This window comes from Trachypithecus francoisi, unplaced genomic scaffold (genome assembly GCF_009764315.1).
Source record: "Trachypithecus francoisi isolate TF-2019V2 unplaced genomic scaffold, Tfra_2.0 Lachesis_group5, whole genome shotgun sequence".
Classification (NCBI taxonomy): domain Eukaryota; kingdom Metazoa; phylum Chordata; class Mammalia; order Primates; family Cercopithecidae; genus Trachypithecus; species Trachypithecus francoisi.
Genome location: NW_022681470.1, coordinates 99,135,085 through 99,157,512, shown reverse-complemented (window position 1 = coordinate 99,157,512; position 22,428 = coordinate 99,135,085). Strand labels below are relative to the sequence as shown.

Genomic DNA, 22,428 nt, shown 5'->3' with positions numbered 1-22,428 from the left:
CTGGGACTACAGGCACGTGCTGCCACGCCTGGCTAAATATTGTATTTTTAGTAGAGACGGGGTTTCACCATGTTGGTCAGGCTGGTCTCGAACTCCTGACCTCAAGTGATCCAGCTGCCTCAGCCTTGCAAAGTGCTGGAATCACAGGCGTGAGTCACCGTGCCTGGCCTTGCTTCTTCTCTTTTAAAATCACTGTCACTCATGGGGTATCTGCAGGCCTTTTTCATATTTTCAACAATATCTTTATACCACAGAGTAGAGAATAAACAAACAAACAAACAAAAAATACCCACAGTGAGTAAGGCACATAGGTCTTGGCTCCTACGTGGGGCATTATGGGGAACGTGCTGTTGATGACACTGGCCTGCACACATGCCATTTTATGACCCTTTGTGAGTGTGTGCACGTTGGGGAAACCGGGCATGTGCAAAAAAGATACGTCTCAGTGGAAAGGGGCTGGGAGGGCCTTTTTTTTTCTTTCCTTGGGCACCCTGAATAAGCTATACATTGTATGACCCATTGTGTGAGGTCAGGTGTGGCATTTTCCACTGAGGCACCACATTAGTGCACAAAATTGTTCAGATTTTGGAGCATAGGGTTTCGGATTTTCAGATTAGGGATGCTCAACATGTACAACATCCTTGCAACAATCTGGGTGTGAGCTTTCCTCAAGAGCAAGAAGAGCTTGCCACTTCTGCTGTATGACCACGGTGAAGCCAGCCTGTCACCCTCCTGCCCTGGATGACCCCAGGGAGCTCTACAGAGGTCCATGGCTGTGGGAGGCCAGTAATTGTCTAGGAGAGCTCAGTGCCACTTGCAAAGACAACAGATCTCTCTAGAAATTCTGGGCTGAGCAGGTGAAGGCGGCTGGCCAGGCCCATGAAGGAGCCTAGTCAGCCATAAGGAAAGGTTCACTGTGGGGCCCCCGACTTCCCATTCCTGATCTCCTTTTCACCTCTGCTGCCTCTGACTTCCTTTTCTCTTTCCCTCCAAGTATACCTCATACTCTGCTCCTGATGACACTCAAATCTCACCCCTCCCCGCCCCCCGTCAAATAAAAAGAGCCTAGCGGCTCTTGTAAGAACGGTGTATTCGTTTTCTAGTGTTGCATTGATAAGTTATCATAAACTTAGTGGTTTAGAACAACACAGATTTGCCGGGCGTGGTGGCTCACGCCTGTAATCCCAGCACTTTGGGAGGCCGAGGCGGGTGGATCACCTGAGGTCAGGAGTTCGAGACCAGCCTGACCAACATGGTGAAAACCCCTCTCTCCTAAAAATACAAAACTTAGCCGGGTATTGTGGCACGTGCCTGCAATCCCAGCTACTCAGGAGGCTAAGGCAGGAGAATTGCTTGAACCTGGGAGGCAGAGGATGCAGTGAGCTGACATCACGCCATTGCACTCCAGAATAGGCAACAAGAGCGAAACTCCATCTCAAAAAAAAAAAAAAAAAAAAAACAAAAGAAACAAAACAACAACAACAACAACAACAACAAAAACCACACAAATTTATTCTCTTATCATTCTGGAGGTCAGAAGCCCCACATAACTTTTAAGGGGCTAAAACAAATGTCTGAAGGACTGGTTTGTTCTGGAGCCTCCAGGTATATAATCCATTTTTTGAATCTTCCAGCTTCTAGAAACTGGCATTTTTTAGCACCTGGACAGATCACTCTAATGTCTGCTTCTGTCATCACACCCCCTTCTCCCTGATTGACCCTCTCGTCTCTCTAAGGACTCATGTGATTATATGAGGGGCTCATCTCAGTAATCCAGGATAAGTTCTTTATCTCAAGGTCCTTAATTTATTCACATTTGCAAAGTTCCTCCGCCATATAAGGTAACATATTCACAGATTCCAAGGATTGGGATGCGGGTATCTCTGTGGGGCTATTATTCAGTCTACTCCAAATGTGCACTCCTCCCTAAAGTATTTCTCTTTGAGCACCAAGGGGAACTCTGCCTTCAGCTAAGGCTACACAACTAGCCTGATGGTGGACTGTAGCAACTTGTAGGCAAGGGGTACAGCTCAGGGCAGCTACCCCTCCCTCTTCTGGGGCCAACCTGGAGGAAGTTCCTTCCAGAGTCCAGGTTATACTTGCTTCTGGCCTGCAAATTCCTGAGAATTCTTTGAAACCTAGGAGGGGCCTGGTATTATGCCCTTTTGAGTGAGAATTCAGAGGCCAGTGGAATTAGGGCAACCAGGCACTTCCTGATCATCTACTATGCTCCAGGATGCTGACTTGGAGAGATGAAGAAGGCAAAATGCCCGTTCTGACGGCACTCAGAATTTCGCAGGGAACTGGAAGGATAAATGAATCTGGGAGGGACTGCTAAACCAGAGTGGAGGGTAAACTTGTTAGAACCTGAGAAGAATGCTGTCTGAAAAGGTAGAGAAGTCAGGAGAAGCAGTGAGGCCCTCAACCGTGTGTATCACAATGCCTCCTGTCACTTCCTTTCTGAGCTTCCAGTACAAGCTTCTCGGTGGGTGTTTTCTGCCCAAGCACATGAACTTTGGAGACCTCGCACTTTGGACACAGTCCCTGGCCCTGACACTTAATAGTTTTGGGAACTTGGACAAAATACTCAAAGGTTCCTAGTCTGTAAAGTGAGAATGATAAAACATCTGCCTTCCTTGCAGGATTGTTGTGGTGATGTATAAGACATAAAATAGGAAGCATAGTCAGCAGTCCCTGAGCTTAAGGAATGTTAAGTTATAATCATTATTTCTGAACTTTGGTGCACAATATGACCCTGTTGACACCTCCTTTGCCTCCTTGGGACATATTCTCTTCTGGTGGTCCTCATCCCTTTCCAGCTATCCTCTGTCTCTTGGTATTCTCCTAATCTACCAACTCCCATCAATGTTCCTGCTTGCCCAGGGTGCCTGTCTCAGTCTTCTTCTTTTCTCCCTAACCCCTGCGAAGATCTCATCAAATTCCCTGCCTTTCGTTTTCCTTATCGATTTGCTGAGGGCTTACTGACAAGTATCTCCAGCTGAGACCCTTTACTGATTCCAGTAATAACAACTGGTGGATGTGTTCTCCTAGATAGAGAACAACAATCTCAATTTTCAATGTCGGGAGGGACTTTATGCATCTTTTTGCTTTCAAAAGCAATTTCTGTCTGGGCGTGGTGGTTCATGCCTGTAATTCCAGCACTTTGGGAGGCCAAGGCGGTTGTCTCACTTGAGGTCAGGGGTTCGAGACCAGCCCGGCCAACACGGTGAAACCCCCGTCTCTACTAAAAATACAAAAAATTAGCTGGGCGTGGTGGCAGGCGCCTATAATCCCAGCTACTTGGGAGGCTGAGGCAGGAGAATCGCTTGAACCCGAGAGGCGTAAGTTGCAGTGAGCAGAGATCTTTCCACCGCACTCCAGCCTGGGCAACCGAGAGAGACTCTGTCTCAAAAAAACAAAAACAAAAAGAAAAGCAATTTCTTCTCTCTGCATTCTCCATGTTACTAAAATGTAACATCAACCCCATAGCTCCTCAGGCCAGAAGAACCTTTGTTGCCTGCATTCTCCAAATGCCTAAATCACCAATTTTTTTTTTTTTTTTTTTTTGAGATGAAGTCTCACTCTGTCGCCCAGGCTAGAGTGCAGTGGCACGATCTTGGCTCACTGCAACCTCCACCACCCTGGTTCTAGCAATTCTCCTGCCTCAGCCTCCCGAGTAGCTGGGACTACAGGTGTGTGCCACCACGCCTGGCTGATTTTTTTTTTTTTTTTTTTTTTTTTTATTCTGAGATGGAGTCTTGCTCTGTCGCCTAGGCTGGAGTGCAGTGGTGCAATCTGGTCTCGCTGCAGGCTCTGCCTCCCGGGCTGACGCCATTCTCCTGCCTCAGCCTCCTGAGTAGCTGGGACTACAGGCACCTGCCACCACGCCCGGCTAATTTTTTGTATCTGTAGTAGAGACGGGGTTTCACCGTGTTAGCCAGGATGGTCTCCATCTCCTGACCTCATGATCCCCCCGCCTCGGCCTCCCAAAGTGCTGGGATTACAGGCATGAGCCACCGTGCCTGGCCAACTTTTGTATTTGTAGTAGAGAGGAGGTTTCACTGTGTTGGCCAGGCTGGTCTTGAACTCCTGACCTCATGTGATTGGCCCACCTTGGCCTCACAAAGTGCTGGGATTAGAGGCATGAGCCATCATGCCCCGCCCTAAAATACCAAATCTTATTAAATCTACATTCTACAATTCTGTCACATCCATCACTTCATCTCTGTCCACTCCTAGCATTGACTTAGCTGAGGACATCATCAACTCTGATCAAAGGACCCTAAGTCTAAGTAACAATACCGGTTTCATGGCAGGGCTTCCCTGGAACTAGGCTGGATGTAATGAGAATTTTCAAGAGAATGTGAATTGCTCTTTACTTGATTTTCTTTCTTTCTCTCTTTCTCCCTCTTTCTTTCTCTTTCTTTCTTTCTTTCTTTCTTTCTCTGCTTCCTTCCTTCCTTCCTTCCTTCCTTCCTTCTTTCCTTCTTTTTTTTCTTTCTTTCCTTTCTTTTCTTTCTTTCTTCTGTTTGTTTTGAGATGGAGTATTGCTTTTGTCACCCAGTTTGGAGTGCAATGGTGCGATCTCAGCTCACTGCAACCTCCGCCTCCCGGGTCCAAGCGATTCTGGTGCCTTATCCTCCTGAGTAGGTGGGATTACAGGTGCCCACCAACAAGTCCAGCTAATTTTTTTTTTTTTTTTGTATTTTTAGTAGAGATGGGGTTTCACCATGTTGGTCAGGCTGGTCTCGAACTCCTGACCTCAGGTGATCTGCCCGCCTCGGCTTCCCAAAGTGCTGGAATTACAGGCGTGAGCCACCGCGCCCGGCAATTTTCTTTCTTTCTTTCTTTCTTTTTTTTTTTTTGAGACGGAGTCTCGCTCTGTCGCCCAGGTTGGAGTGCAGTGGCCGGATCTTGGCTCACTGCAAGTTCCGCCTCCCGGGGTTACGCCATTCTCCTGCCTCAGCCTCCCGAGTAGCTGGGACTACAGGTGCCCGATACCTCGCCCAGCTAGTTTTTTTGTATTTTTTTAGTAGAGACGGGGTTTCACCGTGTTAGCCAGGATGGTCTCGAACTCCTGACCTCAGGGGATCCACCTGCCTCGGCCTCCCAAAGTGCTGGGATTACAGGCTTGAGCCACCGCGCCCGGCCGATTTTCTTTTCTTTAAGACCAATCTGAAAGTGCGGAACTCTGTGCACCTGAAATGCTTACATTTTGATATTGACATGAAAAAATTGGGTCCTACTTTGCCCCAGTTTCTCAACCCAAAGAAGACATTCCAAAAGTTTCCTATGGGGCCTAGGAAGTTTGGCCTTCACAGGATAGTGGCAGCAGTGTTAACTTTGTCCTATGACCAAAAGGTGTCAAAGCTGTTACTCAACTGTCTGTGACAGTATGGGAAACCCTGACAGCACTGGAGAATTCCTCATGGTCCTTCCAGACCATGGTCACGGTGAGAACCAGATCCTGTTGCCCTGGCCCCGCGGGGAAATCCCCAAGATAGCTGCTGATAGTTAAGGAAACAGTGTCCTGCCTAGGCTGGGTGAGAGAGATTGGGTCAGACAGGCTGCACTTCCTCAGTGAGTGTGCATATGCCTGTTCGCACTGCCTATCGTTTCCTCACCCAATGTGAGAGCAGGGGGCTCAGCTGGGCTGAGTGGAGAATTCATGGGACCTTTCCATGGTCAAGACCCAAAACTTCTATTGTATAGCATCCCTGGAACAGAGAACAGGAGGCAGTCAAGGCCCCAGCTTCAACCTTTTGACAGTAAACCGAAAAGACCAAGTAGTGAGGCCTCCACTGTCTCACACAAGCCAAGACCAGGTCTTAGACTATCCAGTGTTCCTTTCTCTCTTTCACGGTGCTGAATTTGGGGAATGAGCACTCCATTGTCATAGGAGGGGCAGATGGGGGTGGAAGAGTGAGAAGGGTGAAGGTAGGACATAGACATCGCCACTAAGCCAGAGACCCCTGAACTGCCATAGCCATGACATGCACAGGTTGTCCTCAAATCCCAGGGCCATGGACAGGTCTTGGTGTCTTTCGAATTTTAAGTTGGTTGGCATCTGTCTAGTTTAAAACCCGATTTAGCTTCAGTTCAACCAGGGAGTATGATTCTTTGGGGAGAGGGCGCTGACCTAGAAATCTACATGCTCAGTGGTCTGCCCAGCCACTAATGGCTCTGACACACTGGAAAGGCACTCACCCTCTGAGAGTTTCAGACTATATCTTTGAAAATAAAATTCAGTGGATGAGGTACTGGGTGCAAAGGTATTGTCCTCAACAGCTCTAAGTTGCTACTTCTAACTCACAGAGTACATATCACAAAGGATCCCACCATCCATTGTCGGTCTGAGCAGGGAATGGGACTTTGGCAGACCATGAATCCTATATTAGTTTCTAGAGGAACTATAACAAAACACCACAGACTTGGGGGTTTAAACCGAGATTGTACCACTGCACTCCAGCCTGGGTGACAGAGTAAGACTCTGAATCAAAAAAAAAAAAAAAGTGTATACATGGGAGCACTCTGAGATGAGTAACTCAAAGGGGTGGTTAGAATTTGGGATCTACTAACAGCAGGGGAAAAGGAGGAGGAATAAAGGACATATGGAAAACCAAATGACTTTTGAAAAGATAAATGGTCCCTTAGAATAGATGGGAGATTCGAGTCTTGTGACAATGTCTATTTGGGTGTGATGACTACTTTTCATCTCTGAGATTAGATTTGCTTCTAGTCCTGAAGAAGATTTATGACAACTGAGTTAAAAATTTGAGATTTGCGAGGAGGATCTGCTATTAAACAGGTAAGGGATTTTAGCTGTTTATTTCAGCTGAAAATAATTCTTAAGTCGAAACTGGCACATTTGGAGGTAGCATGTCCTGATCCCCTTAAAAAGGGAACTGAATAGACCCCGTATCTCTGATTCTGCCCAGGGTCCTGTGCCCGCTGACACCAGAAATCACCACTCCTCTCAGCCTTGTTTTGTGGTTGTTTTATCATGCTGCAATTTGGCTATGTCTTTTCTAACGGTGTTTAAAAGCAATCAGATGCAGGAACTTTTCCTTTTATTAACTATTATTGAGCTTATATTGGACACTGAACTAAGTGTCAGTTTACAAAAATGAATACACAAAAATCACTGCCAGTAAGGAACACACAGCCAAGATGGGGGAGTACTAAGATGTAAAGAGATGTAAAATAATGTGAGAGATTCGGCGAGAGTTACTAAAGAGTCAGAAAAGGGCAAGCATGTTTCTTCTCTGTCCTGAAGCAGCCAAGGGAGAGGAAGATGTCTGATGCCAATGCTGGGGTGTTGGTTTAGGCATGTAGATGCTGTGATGCGTAGTGGAACCGTTCAATGAGCAGACAGGAGAACCAGCTTTATGCGGGGAGGGAGAGAATTGCTCCCCTCATCCCCCGTGAGTCACACCCTGGAGATGATAAATTTCAACATTTTGATTTCGGGAGATTTTGAGTTTTGAGCTTAAAATGACCGAAGAACCACGAGGTGGATCTACGTGTTTCGAGTCCAGAAGTCTGAATACAGATTTACGATTTATGAGTACATAGGAGGTGGATCCAAGGGAGAGATTAAACAGGGCACAGAAGAGTTTCTAAAAATAATATTTTTCGGGGAAAAAAACCCCCAACAAAACACGATTCTTTCAGCAGAAACCAGAACATTTGCTCACAGACTCTCCTACAGAGAGCCCTGATAAAGTAATAAACATGCTAACAGTAAGAACCCCAACCAATTTCATAGGGCAGTTTGTGGTAATTACTCTCAGTATGGAGCAGATAGTCCTCTTGCAAAACCCGATTTAGCAAACTTTGCTAGCTCCATGCGGGGCCTCCAAAGGACACAGTTGGGCACTAAATCCTGGCTGAAAACAAAGGCCGATTTAGAGGATGCGTATAAACGGATGCACAGACTATCCCTCAGTCTTCTCTGTAGCAGGCCCTCCGTATACGCGGGTTCCCCAAGATCGAAATATCAAACAAATGAATTTTTTAAAAAAAGTACAACAAAAGCTAGTAAAAATAAAAACAGCATAACAATTACTTACATAGCATTTACATTAGATTTGGTGTTACAAAGTAATTTAGAGACCATTTAAAGTACACGGGAGGATGTGCATAGTTATGTGCAAATACTACGCCATTTTCTATGAGAGACTTGAGCAACCTGGATTTTGGTATCGGCGGGAGCCCTGGACCAATCCCCCTCAGTTCTACCGAGGGAGAACTGTTTTGTTTCTTCCAGCACTGCTTTGACCGACAGCGTGTTGGGATTCGCTGACCTCCATGAGAAAGCTTGGCAGCATGCTGAGATCAGTTTTCCCAGGGCCAGAATTCTCCCGTGTGAGCTAAAATAGAGTGGCTCGGTCCAACAAAACAGAGCCTAGAGTCAGGAATTATGGCGAACCTGCTCCCTGCCGTCCTCCCTTGGCGCACAGATCCCTGGCGCCGCCGCTCTCGAGGCGGCCTCTCGGGTGTTAGCCTCATCGTCTGAACGGCGCTTCCTGAGGCTTTATATAAGCACGGCTCTGAATCCGCTCGTCCGGATTAAATCCTGCGCTGGCGCGCTCCTGCCCGCCTCCGGCCTCCATTTGCTCTACCTGAGGCTCCCTCCAGAAGAACTTTCCCTTAGCCTCAGTGCAGTGCCTTCCGGGCGTCCTCAGACCAGACACAGGCCAAAGCCACTGCAGAATCCGGAAGCCCCTGGTTGGGATCTGAATTCTCCCGGGGACTATGGCGTAGTGGGTGGGGAGGGGGGGAAGAGGGTGGGAGGGACCTGAGCAGAGTGGAGGAGGAGGGAGAGAAAAACAGAAAAGAAATGACGAAATGTCGAGAGGGCGGGGACAACTGAGAAAGCTTCCCGCCGGCGCGCTTTCGGTTTTCAATCTGGTCCGATACTCTTGTATATCAGGCGAAGAGCGTGCTTCCCTTGACAGAAGCTGTCTTTCAGGCTGTAGCAGTCATGTCTGGCAGGGGAAAGGGTGGAAAAGGCTTAGGCAAAGGGGGCGCTAAGCGCCACCGCAAGGTCCTGAGAGACAACATTCAGGGCATCACCAAGCCTGCCATTCGGCGTCTAGCTCGGCGTGGCGGCGTTAAGCGGATCTCTGGCCTCATTTACGAGGAGACCCGCGGTGTGCTGAAGGTGTTCCTGGAGAACGTGATTCGGGACGCAGTCACCTACACCGAGCACGCCAAGCGCAAGACCGTCACAGCCATGGATGTGGTGTACGCGCTCAAGCGCCAGGGGCGCACACTGTACGGCTTCGGAGGCTAGGCCGCCGCTCCAGCTTTGCACGTTTCGATCCCAAAGGCCCTTTTTAGGGCCGACCACTTGCTCATCTGAGGAGCTGGACACTTGACTGTATAAAGTGCAACAGTAACGATGTTGGAAGGTAACTGGCAGTGGGGCGACAGTCGGATCTGAAGTTAACGGAAAGCTACTGTGGCCCATGGCGCTCACAGCCGTAAAGACTTAAGTCGTTGACCGAAAGCGGCTTTTTCACTTAGTTGGGCTTTTTTTTTTTTTTTTTTAGCCTTTATCGATATGAAAGGTTGAATGTGCTCTAGGTTTGAGCACTCCTTTCTCGGCTTGCTCTTCTGGAGCAGAATATAGGCACACCTAGAGGGGCACGTCAGTCTTTGCGATCACCAGATCTGGTTCAGAGAAATAGGCACTGGCAATTTACACGTGCCTTGCTAGGTAATCTCACTATATTTGCTCAGGCAAAGTGGGAGAATCAGCCTTAGATTTTCGTTCTAGAGATGCCGGCTTTCCCACCTGATCGGCTTAGATTTCGTGATTGACTGTTCTGGGCTTCATTTTACCCTCTACATAACAAGCGGGTGGACTAGATGCCTTAGTAAGGGTCCATGTTATATGGTATCTTCAGCCACGCACTCAGCTCAATCTTAACACAGTTAAAAAAATGAGTTTCTAGCAAGCTATCTGCCCAGTGCCTGAGAAGTATCATTTCTTGTGTTCAGTAAAAAGGCTCCTAATTTAATCAAGGACCTATGAGATAACTGTCTTTCAGCTGTGGCATTGCAAGGATACAAATGCAGAGACATTTTAACGTGATCCTTCTTTAAGAGTGAACCAACGATATGATCTGAAAGCAACTTCACCACTAATTCAGGTATGTGACTTCTACTTCTTAGGGCCTGTTGTAGCTTAGAATGGGAGACCTGCAGAAACGTGCCTACCATCAATACAGAAAGCACAATTTAATTTTGACAAGGCAAAAGCCAAATCTGTATCAGCATGGCATATGTTACAGCAAGCTATTCTTTACACTACCACCTCTAAATTGCCCTAATTTGGATTAAAGTGTGGGTTCACATTTCTAATCCTTATAGTTTTGCAGCCATTGCATAGCCCATAATATATATATATATTTTTTTTAACATTCTAGGCTTATGATTTTACTGTGTATGTATTTGGAAGAAGAAATTCTGTCAGCTCCCAAAGGATAGACCAGCAGTTGCTTTATTGGTTTTCAGATGTGGCTGCTCTCATCAGCATCAAACACTTGAGACTGAATTAAGCTTAAAACACGGTACTTAGCAATCAGGTTGCCCGCAAAGCACTGGATGCAAGACTTGCCTTCCAGGAGCTTACCAATCAGGTTGCCAGCAAAGCGGTGGATGCAAGACTTGCCCTCCAGGAGCTTACCATCAGAACGGAGAAGACAAACAAATGCATAATATATAGACGACATAATTCCATACCTGTACACATTTAAGAATAAACAGTCCAATAGTAAGAGGCAGTACATATTCAATTGCTGAGAAATGTAGACAATAACTACTGTAGGAATCCTAATGCTACAGAAGTCACTGGCTGCTGGGAAACCAAGGAAAACCTGGCTATGGACGTTGGGGCTTGTGTCCGACTCTGAATAAAGGGCAGAATGATTGGCATCCTACTGAGATACATAGTAAAGGGGGTGCGGGCAGGGAGGAAGTGGCAAGAATAACATTTGTGAAGATGTCCAGGTAAGAAATATTGGTTGTAATGCTCAAGATGTTTCCTTTTCCCTTTTAAATCTGACCTGTGATTTCCAGCATTGCTATTTCAAGTATCACTGATTTTTTTTAATTTTAAAGGCAATGCTGATGAATCTATCTGATCCTCACCAAGATCCACTAAAGGAGATATCAAAAATTTGAAGATAAAGAAAGGGAGTGGGGGAGAAAACACATCCATTGCCTGAATTAGTTGTTCTCAAAATGTAGCCTCTCATCTAGCAGCACTGATCACCTGGGATAAACTCTTGGGCCCCACCCCAGACCTATTGAATGAGAAACTGAGGGGTGAGATAGTAATCGGTGCTTTAAAAAAGCCCTCCCGGTGATTCTGATACACATTAAAGGTTGAAAGCCACTGACTTAGGTAACAGCCTGCCTTCCTTCCTTTCTTCCTTTCTTTCTTTCTTCCTTCCTTCCTTCCTTCCTTCCTTCCTTCCTTCCTTCCTCCCTCCCTCCCTTCCCCCCTTCCTTTCTTTTTCTTTCTTTCTTTCTTTCTTTTTCTTTCTTTCTCTTTCTTTCGTTTCTCTTTTTCTTTCTCTTTCTTTCTTTCTCTTTCTTTTCTTTAATTTCTTTCCTTCCTTCCTTCCTTCCTTCCTCTTTCTTTTTATGAGATGGAGTCTCAATCTGTCATGCAGGCTGGAATGCAGTGGCACGATCTTGGCTGACCGCAACCTCCACTTCTCGGGTTCAAGTGATTCTCCTGCCTCAGCCTCCCGCGTAGCTGGGACTACGGGCGCCCACGACCACGCCGGGCTAATTTTTGTATTTTTAGTAGAGATGGAGGTTTTGCCATGTTGGCCAGGCTGGTCTCGAACTCCTGACTTTAGGTGACCCGCCCTCCTCGGCCTCCCAAAATGCTGGGATTACAGGCGTGAGCCACTGCGCCTGTCCTCTTTTTCTTTTTTTTAAACAGCTTTTGTTTTAATGAAAAAATATTTAAAACCTGAATATATGTTGCCCAGATGTTTACCCAAATGTAAAAATTTGCTTTAGTTTGAGGCCCAGCTAATTTGTGTATTTTTATTAGAGACCGGGTTTCACCGTGTTGGCCAGGCTGGTCTTGAACTGCTGACCTCAGGGGATCCACCCATCTCAGCCTCCCAAAGTGCTGGGATTACAGGCATGAGCCACCATGCCCGGCCACTTACTGAGAATTCCTGCCTTTTTCACAGGATTATTTTAAGGATCAAATGAAAAGTTCTACGTGAAAGAAGAATGAGGCCATGAAGTGATACCGAAACCAAAGGTGATATATGTATTGCCTTTCCCACTCAATGTAGTTCGTTTTTTGTTTTGTTTTTTTGAGAGACGATTTAACTCTACTTATTGTTACCAGGCATTGCTTGGGTACTGCTACTACGGAAATAAAGAAAGACAAATCCTTACCCTGAGAAATGTTGCCAGCCTAATGCTGAGAGGTTAAGGAAGGGAAGGGGTATTAAGATAGGAGAGGGCAGAGGCAAGGAGGAGGGCCCAAAGAGATGAGGGCAAAGAAGAGCAAGGGAGCCGGGCACTGTGGCTCATGCCTGTAATCCCAGCACTTTGGGAGGCCAAGGCAGGCAGATCACGAGCTCAAGAGATTGAGACCATCCTGGCCAACATGGTGAAACCCCGTTTCTACTAAAAATATAAAAATTAGCTGGGTGTGGTGACACGCACCTGTAGTCCCAGCTACTCTGGAGGCTGAGGCAGGAGAATCGCATGAACCCGGGAGACGGTGGTTGGAGTGAGCCGAGATTGTGCCACTGCACTCCAGCCTGGGCGACAGAGCGAGACTCCGTCTCAAAAAAAAAAAAAGAAAGAAAAAGATAGCTCTCCTACAGAATGGAAGCTCAGTGTGGCAGGGCAGAAAGACCAGCCTGACTATGTAATCTACTAGACCAGAGCTGGCGAGAGCTTCAGTTAAGGCATGGTCGTGGGTAGACGGAGAAAAGGTGATACAATTGAAAATCAGAAGGTAGATTTAGTAACATTTGGAACTCATGAGATTTGCACAGAGGGCAAGAGGAAGGGACACCTGACCCAGAACAGATGGGGGTAATGAAGGTGTCTTCCAGGAAGACGGGGAATGTGGAAAGAAACAAATCGGTTTGGAAAGCAAGAGGATGCATGTGGTTTTGGAAATAAACTGGGTTTGAAGTGCCTAGTATCCATCCAGAAGGACCTGTCTACCAGGCAGTTAGAAACATTGGTGTAGCCAGGCACAGTGGCTCACGTCTATAATCCTAGCACTTTGGGAGGCCAAGGTGGGAGGATGGCTTGAGCCCAGGATTTCGAGACCAGCCTGGGCAATGCAGTGAGATCCTGACTCTACAAAAAATAAAAAAAATTAGCCGGGCCTGGTGGTGTGTGCCTGTAGTCCCAGTTACTCTCTCTCTCTCTCTCTCTCTCACACACACACACACACACACACACAGACACACACACACAAAATGTGTAGAGCTCAGGATAGGGTCTCAGCAGAAGATACCAATTTGGGACCATTTAGCTAAGGGATAGAAATATGGAAAGCAGGGAGTCAATCTCACTTGAGTTGCAGGGAGAAAAGAAGGTGGCCAAGGCCAGCACGGGGGAAACCAGGAATATTGATGGGGAAGAGAAAGACATGAGAAGACCGAGATGGGGACCTAGAGAAGGATAAGGGTGACCAGGAGAGTGGACAAGTCCTCTTCTAAGGAAGAAAAAGCAGTGTAAACATGGCCATGTCTCTTACCACGTAGTTCCCCTCCAAACACACACACACCTGTCCCCCACTAGCCTGCCTAAGGCAGAATTAAATGTGAACAAAGCACGTTTTTCACTTCATAAAAGCCACAGATTCAGAGTGGACTTACTGGCAACCAAGGTAGCCACGTAGAAGCTAGTTATTAGAGGAAGAGGTGGGTTTGAGACAGGGTCTCACTCTCTTGTCACCCACACTGGAGTGCAGTGGCACAGTCTGAGCTCACAGCAGCCTCTGCCTCCCGGGCTTAAGTGATTCTCCCACCTCAGCCTTCCGAGTAGCTGGGACCACAGGCAAATGACACCACCCCCGGCTAGGTACTTCTTTTTTCTTTTTCCTTTTTTGTTTTTGTTGTTGTTGTAGAGACAGGGTCTCGCCAAGTTTCCCAAGCTGGTCTGGAACTTTTGACTTCAAGCAATCCGCCCGCCTCCGCCTCCCAAAGTGCTAGGATTAACAGCTGTGAGCCACAGTGCCCAGCCAGAGGAAGCGTATTTCTTTACCGTATCCTGGCAGATTCCTGAGTGCAGGCCTTCACAGTGCCAGGACCACAAGATGTAATGAATTCTATTCCTGACTGGATATGAAAAAAATGCCACGAAATTTTCCTTTGAGATTCAGCCGGGGAGACCTGGAGTTTAGAGGTGCCCAGACTGGTGAGTGAAAGGAGTGTGATCCGGGGGGTGGGGGCAGTCAGAGGACCTAGATGTCTGACACCAACATCCCCAGGTTCCAGTCTCTGCTCAGTCACTACTGGGCCTGAGAAGCTGGGTGCAGAGATGGTGGGTGACCCACCCACCTCTGAAGGTCACTACTTTTTGAAGTCAGAATACCGCCCATGCACTGTGGGCCTAAGCAGGTTCTGAGGGTCTCCGCAGAGACCCAGAGGCATGCTCTAGAAATTGCTGTGACTCTGGAGCAGAAACATGTGGCAGTCCCCAGCAGGGCTCACCTACACTGCTCTCCTCACTTAACACGCCTCAGGAAAGGCAAAATGGCAGCTTTACAAAACGAAGTTTTCTTCCATTTTCCCTTCTCCCCTCTTAATTCTCACAGATCTCTGCAGTGACTGCTTTTAACCTGTCAACTGTGAGGAAACAAACAGAAAACCAAAGCCCTGGCTTCTTTGAGGTGGAAATAAATGACCGAGAAGGTGTTACCTAAGACCTCTACGGCCATTTGTATCTGGCCCTGTGTAGAGTGGGCTCTGCAAGACCCTGCCTCACTTTCCCACTAAGAGGCCTTGGACTTCCCAGCTCCCAGAGACTATAGAGATCGCCTCTGAGGCCTCCTGTCACGCTTTCCTAAGGTGAGGAACTTCATTTGCCCAACGGAGGCCCACGTTCTGCCTGTTTGATCTACTGTCTTCCCAAGGATCTGAACTCGGGGACCAGCGTCTGCCCACATGTCCGACGAAAACAATGTAAAGGAACTACTGAGTCTGGACAGAAAATCCAGACATACCATGCAGCTTCTAAGAGGACCGAGTGCCCTCACTGGAATAGAGTGAGTCTCCTTCTGTGGACATGGACAGGGAACAGCTCGATGAAGCCCAGATTCACAAAATTCCGCCCACACCCCGTGCCCCCGGGAATTTTGGCTTAGGGGCAGGATGTGGGGGTTAACACTGTGCTGGTGGAGGTGGCGCGGGCCCCACCGGCAGCCCCAGCGCAGTTCTCCCCACGTTTGCCCGGAGAACCCCGGCGAGGCCCAGGTGGTCATTTCCCTCCCCAGCCGGAGGGCCGCGCCGGGTGAGGCCGGTTTGGGCGCGAAGCACGGGCGTGTGGCCCTCCACTTCCGTAAAGGCCAGGCGCTCTCAGGACCGCGAGCCCTGAGCGTCCGCCTGGTGACCCCTGGCCTCGGGACCGACGCCCCGTCCCTCCTGCCCCGCCTCCCCCAGCCACGCAGGGCCCCGGTCACGCGCGGGAAGAGCCGGACCGCCAAAGCCCCCAAGCCGGCGCCCAGGAAAGCGGCCGCAGCCCGGCCAGTCCGGATAGGCCAACTGGCCGAAGTCGGCAGAGCTCAAGATGGCACCGCAGCAGGGGACCTGACTTGTCAACCGACCCGGTGTTTTGTTGGGGGCGTGACCGGAAGTGCCTTCCCCGCTCTACTGCCCGAGGAGGACGGAGGGCAAGCGGTACAGCTTCTTCCAAGTGCTGATGTGGGTGGCTCTGAAAAGAGCCTTTTGGATACGATGGAACCTCCGACCGAACGCGCACTTCTTAAGCCCGCTCACCACGGATGCGGCGGGCCAGCTGGATGTCCTTGGGCATAATGGTCACGCGCTTGGCGTGGATGGCGCACAGGTTCGTGTCTTCGAACAGCCCCACCAGGTACGCCTCGCTGGCCTCCTGCAGCGCCATCACGGCAGAACTCTGGAAGCGCAGGTCCGTCTTAAAGTCCTGCGCGATCTCGCGTACCAGCCGCTGGAAGGGCAGCTTGCGGATCAGCAGCTCCGTGGACTTCTGGTAGCGCCGGATCTCCCGCAGGGCCACGGTGCCGGGCCGGTAGCGGTGCGGCTTCTTCACCCCGCCCGTGGCCGGCGCGCTCTTGCGGGCCGCCTTGGTGGCCAGCTGCTTCCTCGGGGCCTTGCCGCCGGTCGACTTGCGGGCAGTCTGCTTAGTACGGGCCATAGCGAACCAAAACACAAGCCTACCAGCGCAGCGGCGGGGAGAGAAACGAGCTGCTGCCCCTGCGGCAGCCGTCTTTATAAGCACAGTCTTTTCCCGATTGGGCGGAACAAGAATTGAAAATCCCGCGCTGGCTGTCCATTGGCTGTGACGTCACCCGTCCTAAAGTCACCGGTTGGCTTGGGCAGTCCTCCCTAATCCCGCCCACCCGCCTCACTTTCTACTTTCCAGTTGGCCAAGTTTTGCAAGCTTGTTTTTCCCCTTTCCTTCAGGGTGAAAGTCGGTTTCCATTGCAGTTTTGTCAGATTGTTCCCTGTCCGCCCTTCGCTTCCTTTCTTGCTGCGCCCTGCGGCTCCGGCATGGACCCTCATTCTTCCATTTGCCCCCAACCTCCAGTTTCTACTTGGCGGATCGTTTTTCGCCTGTCGGGTACCTTTTGGGTGGGAGAGGTGTCCGCCCCCAGATTCCGCCTCCGAGACCCTTACTCTCCGCCGCCGGGGCGCTTTGGAAAACAAAACAGAAACTAAGACTTAAGTCAGCTCCGTGAAGCCAAGACCCAGCTCCGCCACACTGGCGAGCACTACCCGCTCAGGGTCCTCCCCATCGGGGGTGGGGGCAAGGAGCACGTCCCGCTAGTGCTAGGCTAGGTCTAAGTGCCCGGCCACGGCCTGCGGAAACCATTGGGGAAGCGCGCGCTCCGGGCGCAACACTTAAGCGCCTTGGGTACTGCCCGCGGCACTGGTGTTCGTGACTGTGTGGAGTGGACTGTGGCGGCGCCCAGGATGTTTGGCGCCTCCACCTGCGCTGGGAAGTCCTAGGACTGGGGACCCACTCATCGATGACCCAAGGCAGTTACGTGCTCCAGATGCAAGAGGGCACACGCGCGCGCGCGCACACACACACCCCATCCCGTCCCGTCCGCTGCAGGTTCTCTGTTTACTACTGAGAAACGCTGGGCTCTCGGAGCCGGCATTAGCAACTCTTTTATTTGAAAACGTGGGTGGCTCTGAAAAGAGCCTTTTGAGTTCACAGGTGCCCCTTCGAGACGCGGGCCGGGCTGGGCCCACTTGGGCCGGACGTCAGCCTCACTTGCCCTTTGCCTTGTGGTGACTCTCCGTCTTCTTAGGGAGCAGCACGGCCTGGATGTTAGGCAAGACGCCGCCCTGGGCGATGGTGACTTTGCCCAGAAGCTTGTTCAGTTCCTCGTCGTTGCGGATGGCCAGCTGGAGGTGACGAGGGATGATGCGCGTCTTCTTGTTGTCCCGAGCCGCGTTGCCCGCCAGCTCCAGGATCTCGGCGGTCAGGTACTCGAGGACCGCCGCCATGTAGACTGGCGCGCCGGCCCCCACCCGCTCCGCGTAGTTGCCTTTGCGTAGCAAGCGGTGCACTCGCCCTACCGGGAACTGGAGGCCGGCGCGGGACGAGCGCGACTTGGCCTTGGCGCGGGCCTTGCCTCCTTGCTTGCCACGACCAGACATGACAGCGATAGTAGTCACCTGAGTGAAACTCCTGTCTGGCGAACGGAAAAGTCACCCAAGACGCCGCCGTCTCACCCTTTTATAGACAGAACGCCGATTGTCCACGGAGCACTTTGATTGGCTCAAGCAAATCTTGTCCCGGTAGCCAATAGGATAGCTCAGCCAGAATCCACTCATTTACATAATCTCGTCTCTCTCGCATTGGGCGCCGCGAAAAACTCGCGAACCACCACGCAGCGTCATGCGCACGGCCTCTGTAAGGGCACAGCCGTTTCCGGTAGACCCCGAGACTACGGTTCTGCCTGCGTTCTCGGGGGGTCAGAGTCGGTCTTGGGTCTGGCCATACCTGAACCTGCAAAGTCCGCGCTGGCTCCCATGAAGGGCTCCGAGAAAGCCGTCACCAAAGCCCAGAAGAAAGACGGCAAGAAGCGCAAGCGCGGCCGCAAGGAGAGCTACTCCATCTACATGTACAAGGTGCTGAAGCAGGTCCACCCCGACACCGGCATCTCCTCCAAGGCCGTGGGCATCATGAACTCCTTCGCCAACGACATCTTCGAGCGCATCGCGGGAGAGGCGTCCCGCCTGACGCACTACAACAAGCGCTCCACCATCACGTCCCGCGAGAGCCAGACGGCCCTGCGCCTGCTGCTGCCCGGCGAGCTGGCGCAAGCACGCCTTGTCCGAGGGCACCAAAGCTGTCACCAAGTACACCGGCTCCAAGTGAGTCCCGGCTGCTTGACTCCAAAGTCTCTTTCCAGGGCTGCTTAACCCCCTCAGTGAAATAAGCTGTTTTCCCACTGCTTACTGTAAGTTCTGCTTAGGGGTTTTCCCGCAGCACCTATCCCTTTTCTTGCAGCTCATGGGAGAAGAATGTAAGATAAAGCTATAATCTGTAGCTTGGTCGAGAACTACCTTGTAATAACATGGTCATGTGCACATAATTTGCCTTTTCCATAGTGAGTCGGTTTGCTTCCGGGGCGGTCAGTGTAAATCTGCTCAGGAGAGTGGAAGGAAAAAATGTTAACTGCATATTGAGCTCGTAACATTGTGTAGTAACCTGAGAATATTCCTAAAACTTTTGCGACCACGCCTCACCATGTAAAGTTTCCTTCCGCACCTGTAGACCTCCAGTTTACGTAGCCGTCTTGTCTCAATTTGGTGTTCCTTTCAGGTACTGTCAATCTGTAGGTATTTATTCCTGGGTTTCAAGACGTTAAATGCTCTCAGAATAATGGAAAGGCTGCTGTCATGGATAGTAAAGCTTTTTAGTCAAGTGTTGATATGTAGACAATTCCCCACTGTTATCGTTGGGTATTTTACAATTTTCTGCTTAAGCAGTGGAATGAAAAAATTAGGTAAGTTTTAAAGGCCTTCATTTTTGAGACTGGATACCTTAAACAATAGTTTCCTAAACAGTTAAAACTGATTTAACCCCGAAGCTTTTGAGACACACAAAAATATATACATAAATATATATTTTATATTCCTTAAACCCCACATAGTTCCACTGACCCAAATCACTGGGGGCGAGAGACAAGCAATCTATGACACAACACTAGGTGATTCATAAGTTTGGTAACCAGTGACATTGGGTTATGCAGTTGCCATATTCCTTGGTAAGAACGCGTTCACAATTTTCAGTCACTACACCAGATAATTCCCCCTCCCCACACCCTCCTTTTTTCCGAGAATTGCAGTGCGATATACAAAAGTTTCATTTAATCCTTTATTAAATCAGGACTTTATATATTTTTATTAGGATTGGAAATACATTTCAAAAAGATCAAGTGAGAACAGAAGATAAAAGTACCAAGATAAAGGCATAATGCAAACTTACTAGAAAATACATGTTAAGCATACTGCATTGTCCTAGTAGCCCCTTGCTTTTCACTTTTTTCTCTTTATGTACCTACATAAAATTCCAAATAGTATCTTCTAGGATGACACACTTGCTGTGTACCCCACCCAAATAAAAACAGATTTTTTAGTTATTAGGTATTGTGCTAAATCTACCTTATTTTATTGCCAAAAGAAAAAAAAAAAGCAAGCTTTTCAAAGCTTCATCCCCAGGAAACATTTTCTTGCTTTTACACATACCTTACATGGCTCTACTGAGAGATAAAGCCTAAGCCTGCAAAGTTAATTTAAAGCATGGAGGTGGGGGTCAGAGAGAAAGACAACAGGGAAAGGTTGAGTTTGTAAGGCAGGTATGTAACTTCATTTTAACAGGCACCTGCATGGCGTCGAGTAAATAACCTAATTATATGTGGGGGAGGGAGTGGTCAACATTTGGTCCTGGGGACTGAGAATAAGAGCAGGAAAGCAATAAACAGCTAACTATGAGAGTGACTCAATGTAATTATATTACTTGTCAATCGCTACTTTTCCTTTCTTACCAAAATTCACACAGGTATGAAAGCAATATGACATTCAGGTTCCATTATGTGTATTTGTGCACATGACTTCCCACAATAAGGGAGAAGAAAAACCACTGCACATTCGGATAAAACACGCTGGGAATACAGCAGTAAACAGAATAGAAAAAGTCTACACTTTAATTAGTGGATAAGTAAAAATAAGTGAACAAATAAATTTATATTATTCAGGGGGCCATATGTGCAATTGCTGTTAAGTAAAGCAGAACATGGAGTGGAATAGGGATGACAGGTTTGATCCGTTAATACTTGAGCAGAGCTGTATACAATAAGATAGTTGTAGGATATCTTAAGGCAGAGTATTCTCAGAACAGAACATGGTAAGTACAAAGGCCCCAAGGCAGGAACAAGCTTGGTGAATGTGGCTGAAGCACGCTGACCAAAGGAAAGTTTTGCAGAGATCAGAGAGGTGCTTGAAGGCCGGATCATGTAGGCCATTAAGGAGCTTCACAGGCCACTGCAGAGACTGTCTTTTAAATGAAATAGAGTACTCTTGGAGAATTTGACTGGAGAGGCAGGTGGTAGCAGTGGAGATGTGGAGATGCAGATTAGTTGCAGAGATATTTTTAATGAAATTGATTTAGTATAGGCTGACTAAAAGAGAAATCAAGGATTAATTGTAGGTTTTTACACTGAGCACTTGAGCTACTATTTGCTGATAGGAGGGAGGAGTAGTCTTGGAGGAAGGAAACCAAGAATACTGTTGAACAAAATGTTGAAGACTCTTGGTAAGTACTGAAGTATAAGTATCACAGGAAGTCAGAAATATAAGAATCTGGAGTTTAGGAAAGAAGGGGATTAGGTTTGTAAGATCTCATATCAGTCTGATTCTTATTCTTTTGTGGACAATCTACCCTTTCTTTCTGTAAATACTTAGACATCATGATGTCTGTGTGTGTATACACACACACATACTTCCCCCCTGCCCCCAGGATCGCCTCAGCTTTCATCTCAGTATTTGACTGAAACCTTCTATTCAACTTCAGTGGCAGCCTTAGAATAACCAGATGTCTATGTCAGTGTCATTTGGGGCATCTCTGGTCTTGTGCAATCACAAAAGTCGCCATTACTGCTACACAGTATGTATTATAACCAATGGATATCATTCAGAGTTCTAGTTGACATATGCTATTATCAAACGTATATAATAAGGCTTTTAATATAACTTGGGGGTGAAATTAGTAAAATATCAATTTACATAAATTAATTTTATTGTAAAAATAAAATACATTAATATATGAGTTTCTGTACTGTCTGATTATACAGTTTTTAAAGTATTTCCCATTTTTTTATTTTGAAAATTTTAAACCTACAGAAAAGTTGGAAAAAAAAGTACAAAGAGCAACCATAGTCCCTTCACCTGGATTCACCAATTATTATGATTTCGCTGCTTTTGCCTTATCTTTGTCTTCTCAGGTACACACAGCCCCTGAACCATCTGAAAATAAACTGCAAATATGTTGGCACTTCTCCGTAAATATGGTGGCATGTCTCAAAAATAGGATATTCTCCTAAATAGCTACAATAACATTGTTATACCTAACAAATTTAATGCTGATTCAGTATTAATATGCAATCCATATTCAGATTTCTCCAATTATTGAAAAAACTGTATAGCTCCTGTGGCTGCTGCAACAAATGGTTGCAAACTCAATGGTTTTAAAACAACAGTCATTTATTCTCTTACAGTTTTGCAGGTCTGAAGTACAAAATCAATTTTACTCAGTAGAAATCAAGGCTGCATTCCCTCCAGAGGCCTTAAGGGGGAGGGTCTATTTCCATGCCTTTTCCAGCTTCTAGAGGTTATTTCTGGTTTATGGTCCCTTCTATCTTCAAAGCAAGCAGCCTATTAATCTTCAAATCTCTCTCTGCTTCTACACTTGACTTTCTTGCCTCTCCTATACTGACTGTGGTGATTACATTTGGGGCCTACCTGGATAATCCGGCATAATCTCTCAATCTCAGAATTACATCTGCAAAATCTCCTTGGCTATATAAGGAAATACTCAGGCTCTAGGGATTAGGATATGGACATATTTGGGAGCCACATTTAGCCTGCCACAGCCATTGACTAATGTTATGGGTTGAGTTGTGTCCCCCCAAAAGAAATGTTG

General features: G+C 48.0%; 3 protein-coding genes and 1 pseudogene across 5 annotated transcripts; 2 read left to right on the top strand and 2 right to left on the bottom strand.

The window, feature by feature from the left end:
- The first annotated feature begins 6,487 nt into the window (after positions 1-6,487).
- On the top strand, positions 6,488-15,681 carry LOC117075520 (histone H4). Of its 2 annotated transcripts, none has more exons than XM_033197974.1 (2): positions 6,488-9,416; positions 14,828-15,681. In XM_033197974.1, exon 1 carries the CDS (start codon positions 8,987-8,989, stop codon positions 9,296-9,298), a length of 312 nt encoding a protein of 103 aa, XP_033053865.1. In that variant the 5' UTR covers positions 6,488-8,986; the 3' UTR covers positions 9,299-9,416; positions 14,828-15,681. The 2 variants fall into 2 exon arrangements, with proteins under 2 accessions (XP_033053865.1, XP_033053864.1); XM_033197973.1 differs by lacking the exon at positions 14,828-15,681 and adding an exon at positions 10,437-10,944 and having other exon boundaries at positions 6,488-10,160.
- A 188-nt stretch (positions 15,682-15,869) lies between these two features.
- Positions 15,870-17,127, bottom strand: LOC117075503 (histone H3). Its single transcript, XM_033197951.1, has one exon. The coding sequence runs from the start codon at positions 16,402-16,404 to the stop codon at positions 15,994-15,996; it is 411 nt and encodes a 136-aa protein (XP_033053842.1). The 5' UTR covers positions 16,405-17,127; the 3' UTR covers positions 15,870-15,993.
- Positions 17,128-17,364: 237 nt separating this feature from the next.
- On the bottom strand, positions 17,365-18,087 carry LOC117075507 (histone H2A type 2-A). Its single transcript, XM_033197955.1, has one exon. The coding sequence runs from the start codon at positions 17,877-17,879 to the stop codon at positions 17,487-17,489; it is 393 nt and encodes a 130-aa protein (XP_033053846.1). The 5' UTR covers positions 17,880-18,087; the 3' UTR covers positions 17,365-17,486.
- Positions 18,088-18,107: 20 nt separating this feature from the next.
- On the top strand, positions 18,108-21,564 carry LOC117075513 (annotated as a pseudogene). Its single transcript, XR_004434021.1, has one exon. The product of XR_004434021.1 is annotated as a histone H2B type 2-E-like (transcript).
- Positions 21,565-22,428: the final 864 nt, after the last annotated feature.

Coding starts and splice junctions, on each gene's coding strand:
- LOC117075503 (XM_033197951.1), bottom strand. CDS start 16,404: ATGGCCCGTACTAAGCAGACTGCCCGCAAGTCGACCGGCGGCAAGGCC.
- LOC117075507 (XM_033197955.1), bottom strand. CDS start 17,879: ATGTCTGGTCGTGGCAAGCAAGGAGGCAAGGCCCGCGCCAAGGCCAAG.
- LOC117075520 (XM_033197974.1), top strand. CDS start 8,987: ATGTCTGGCAGGGGAAAGGGTGGAAAAGGCTTAGGCAAAGGGGGCGCT.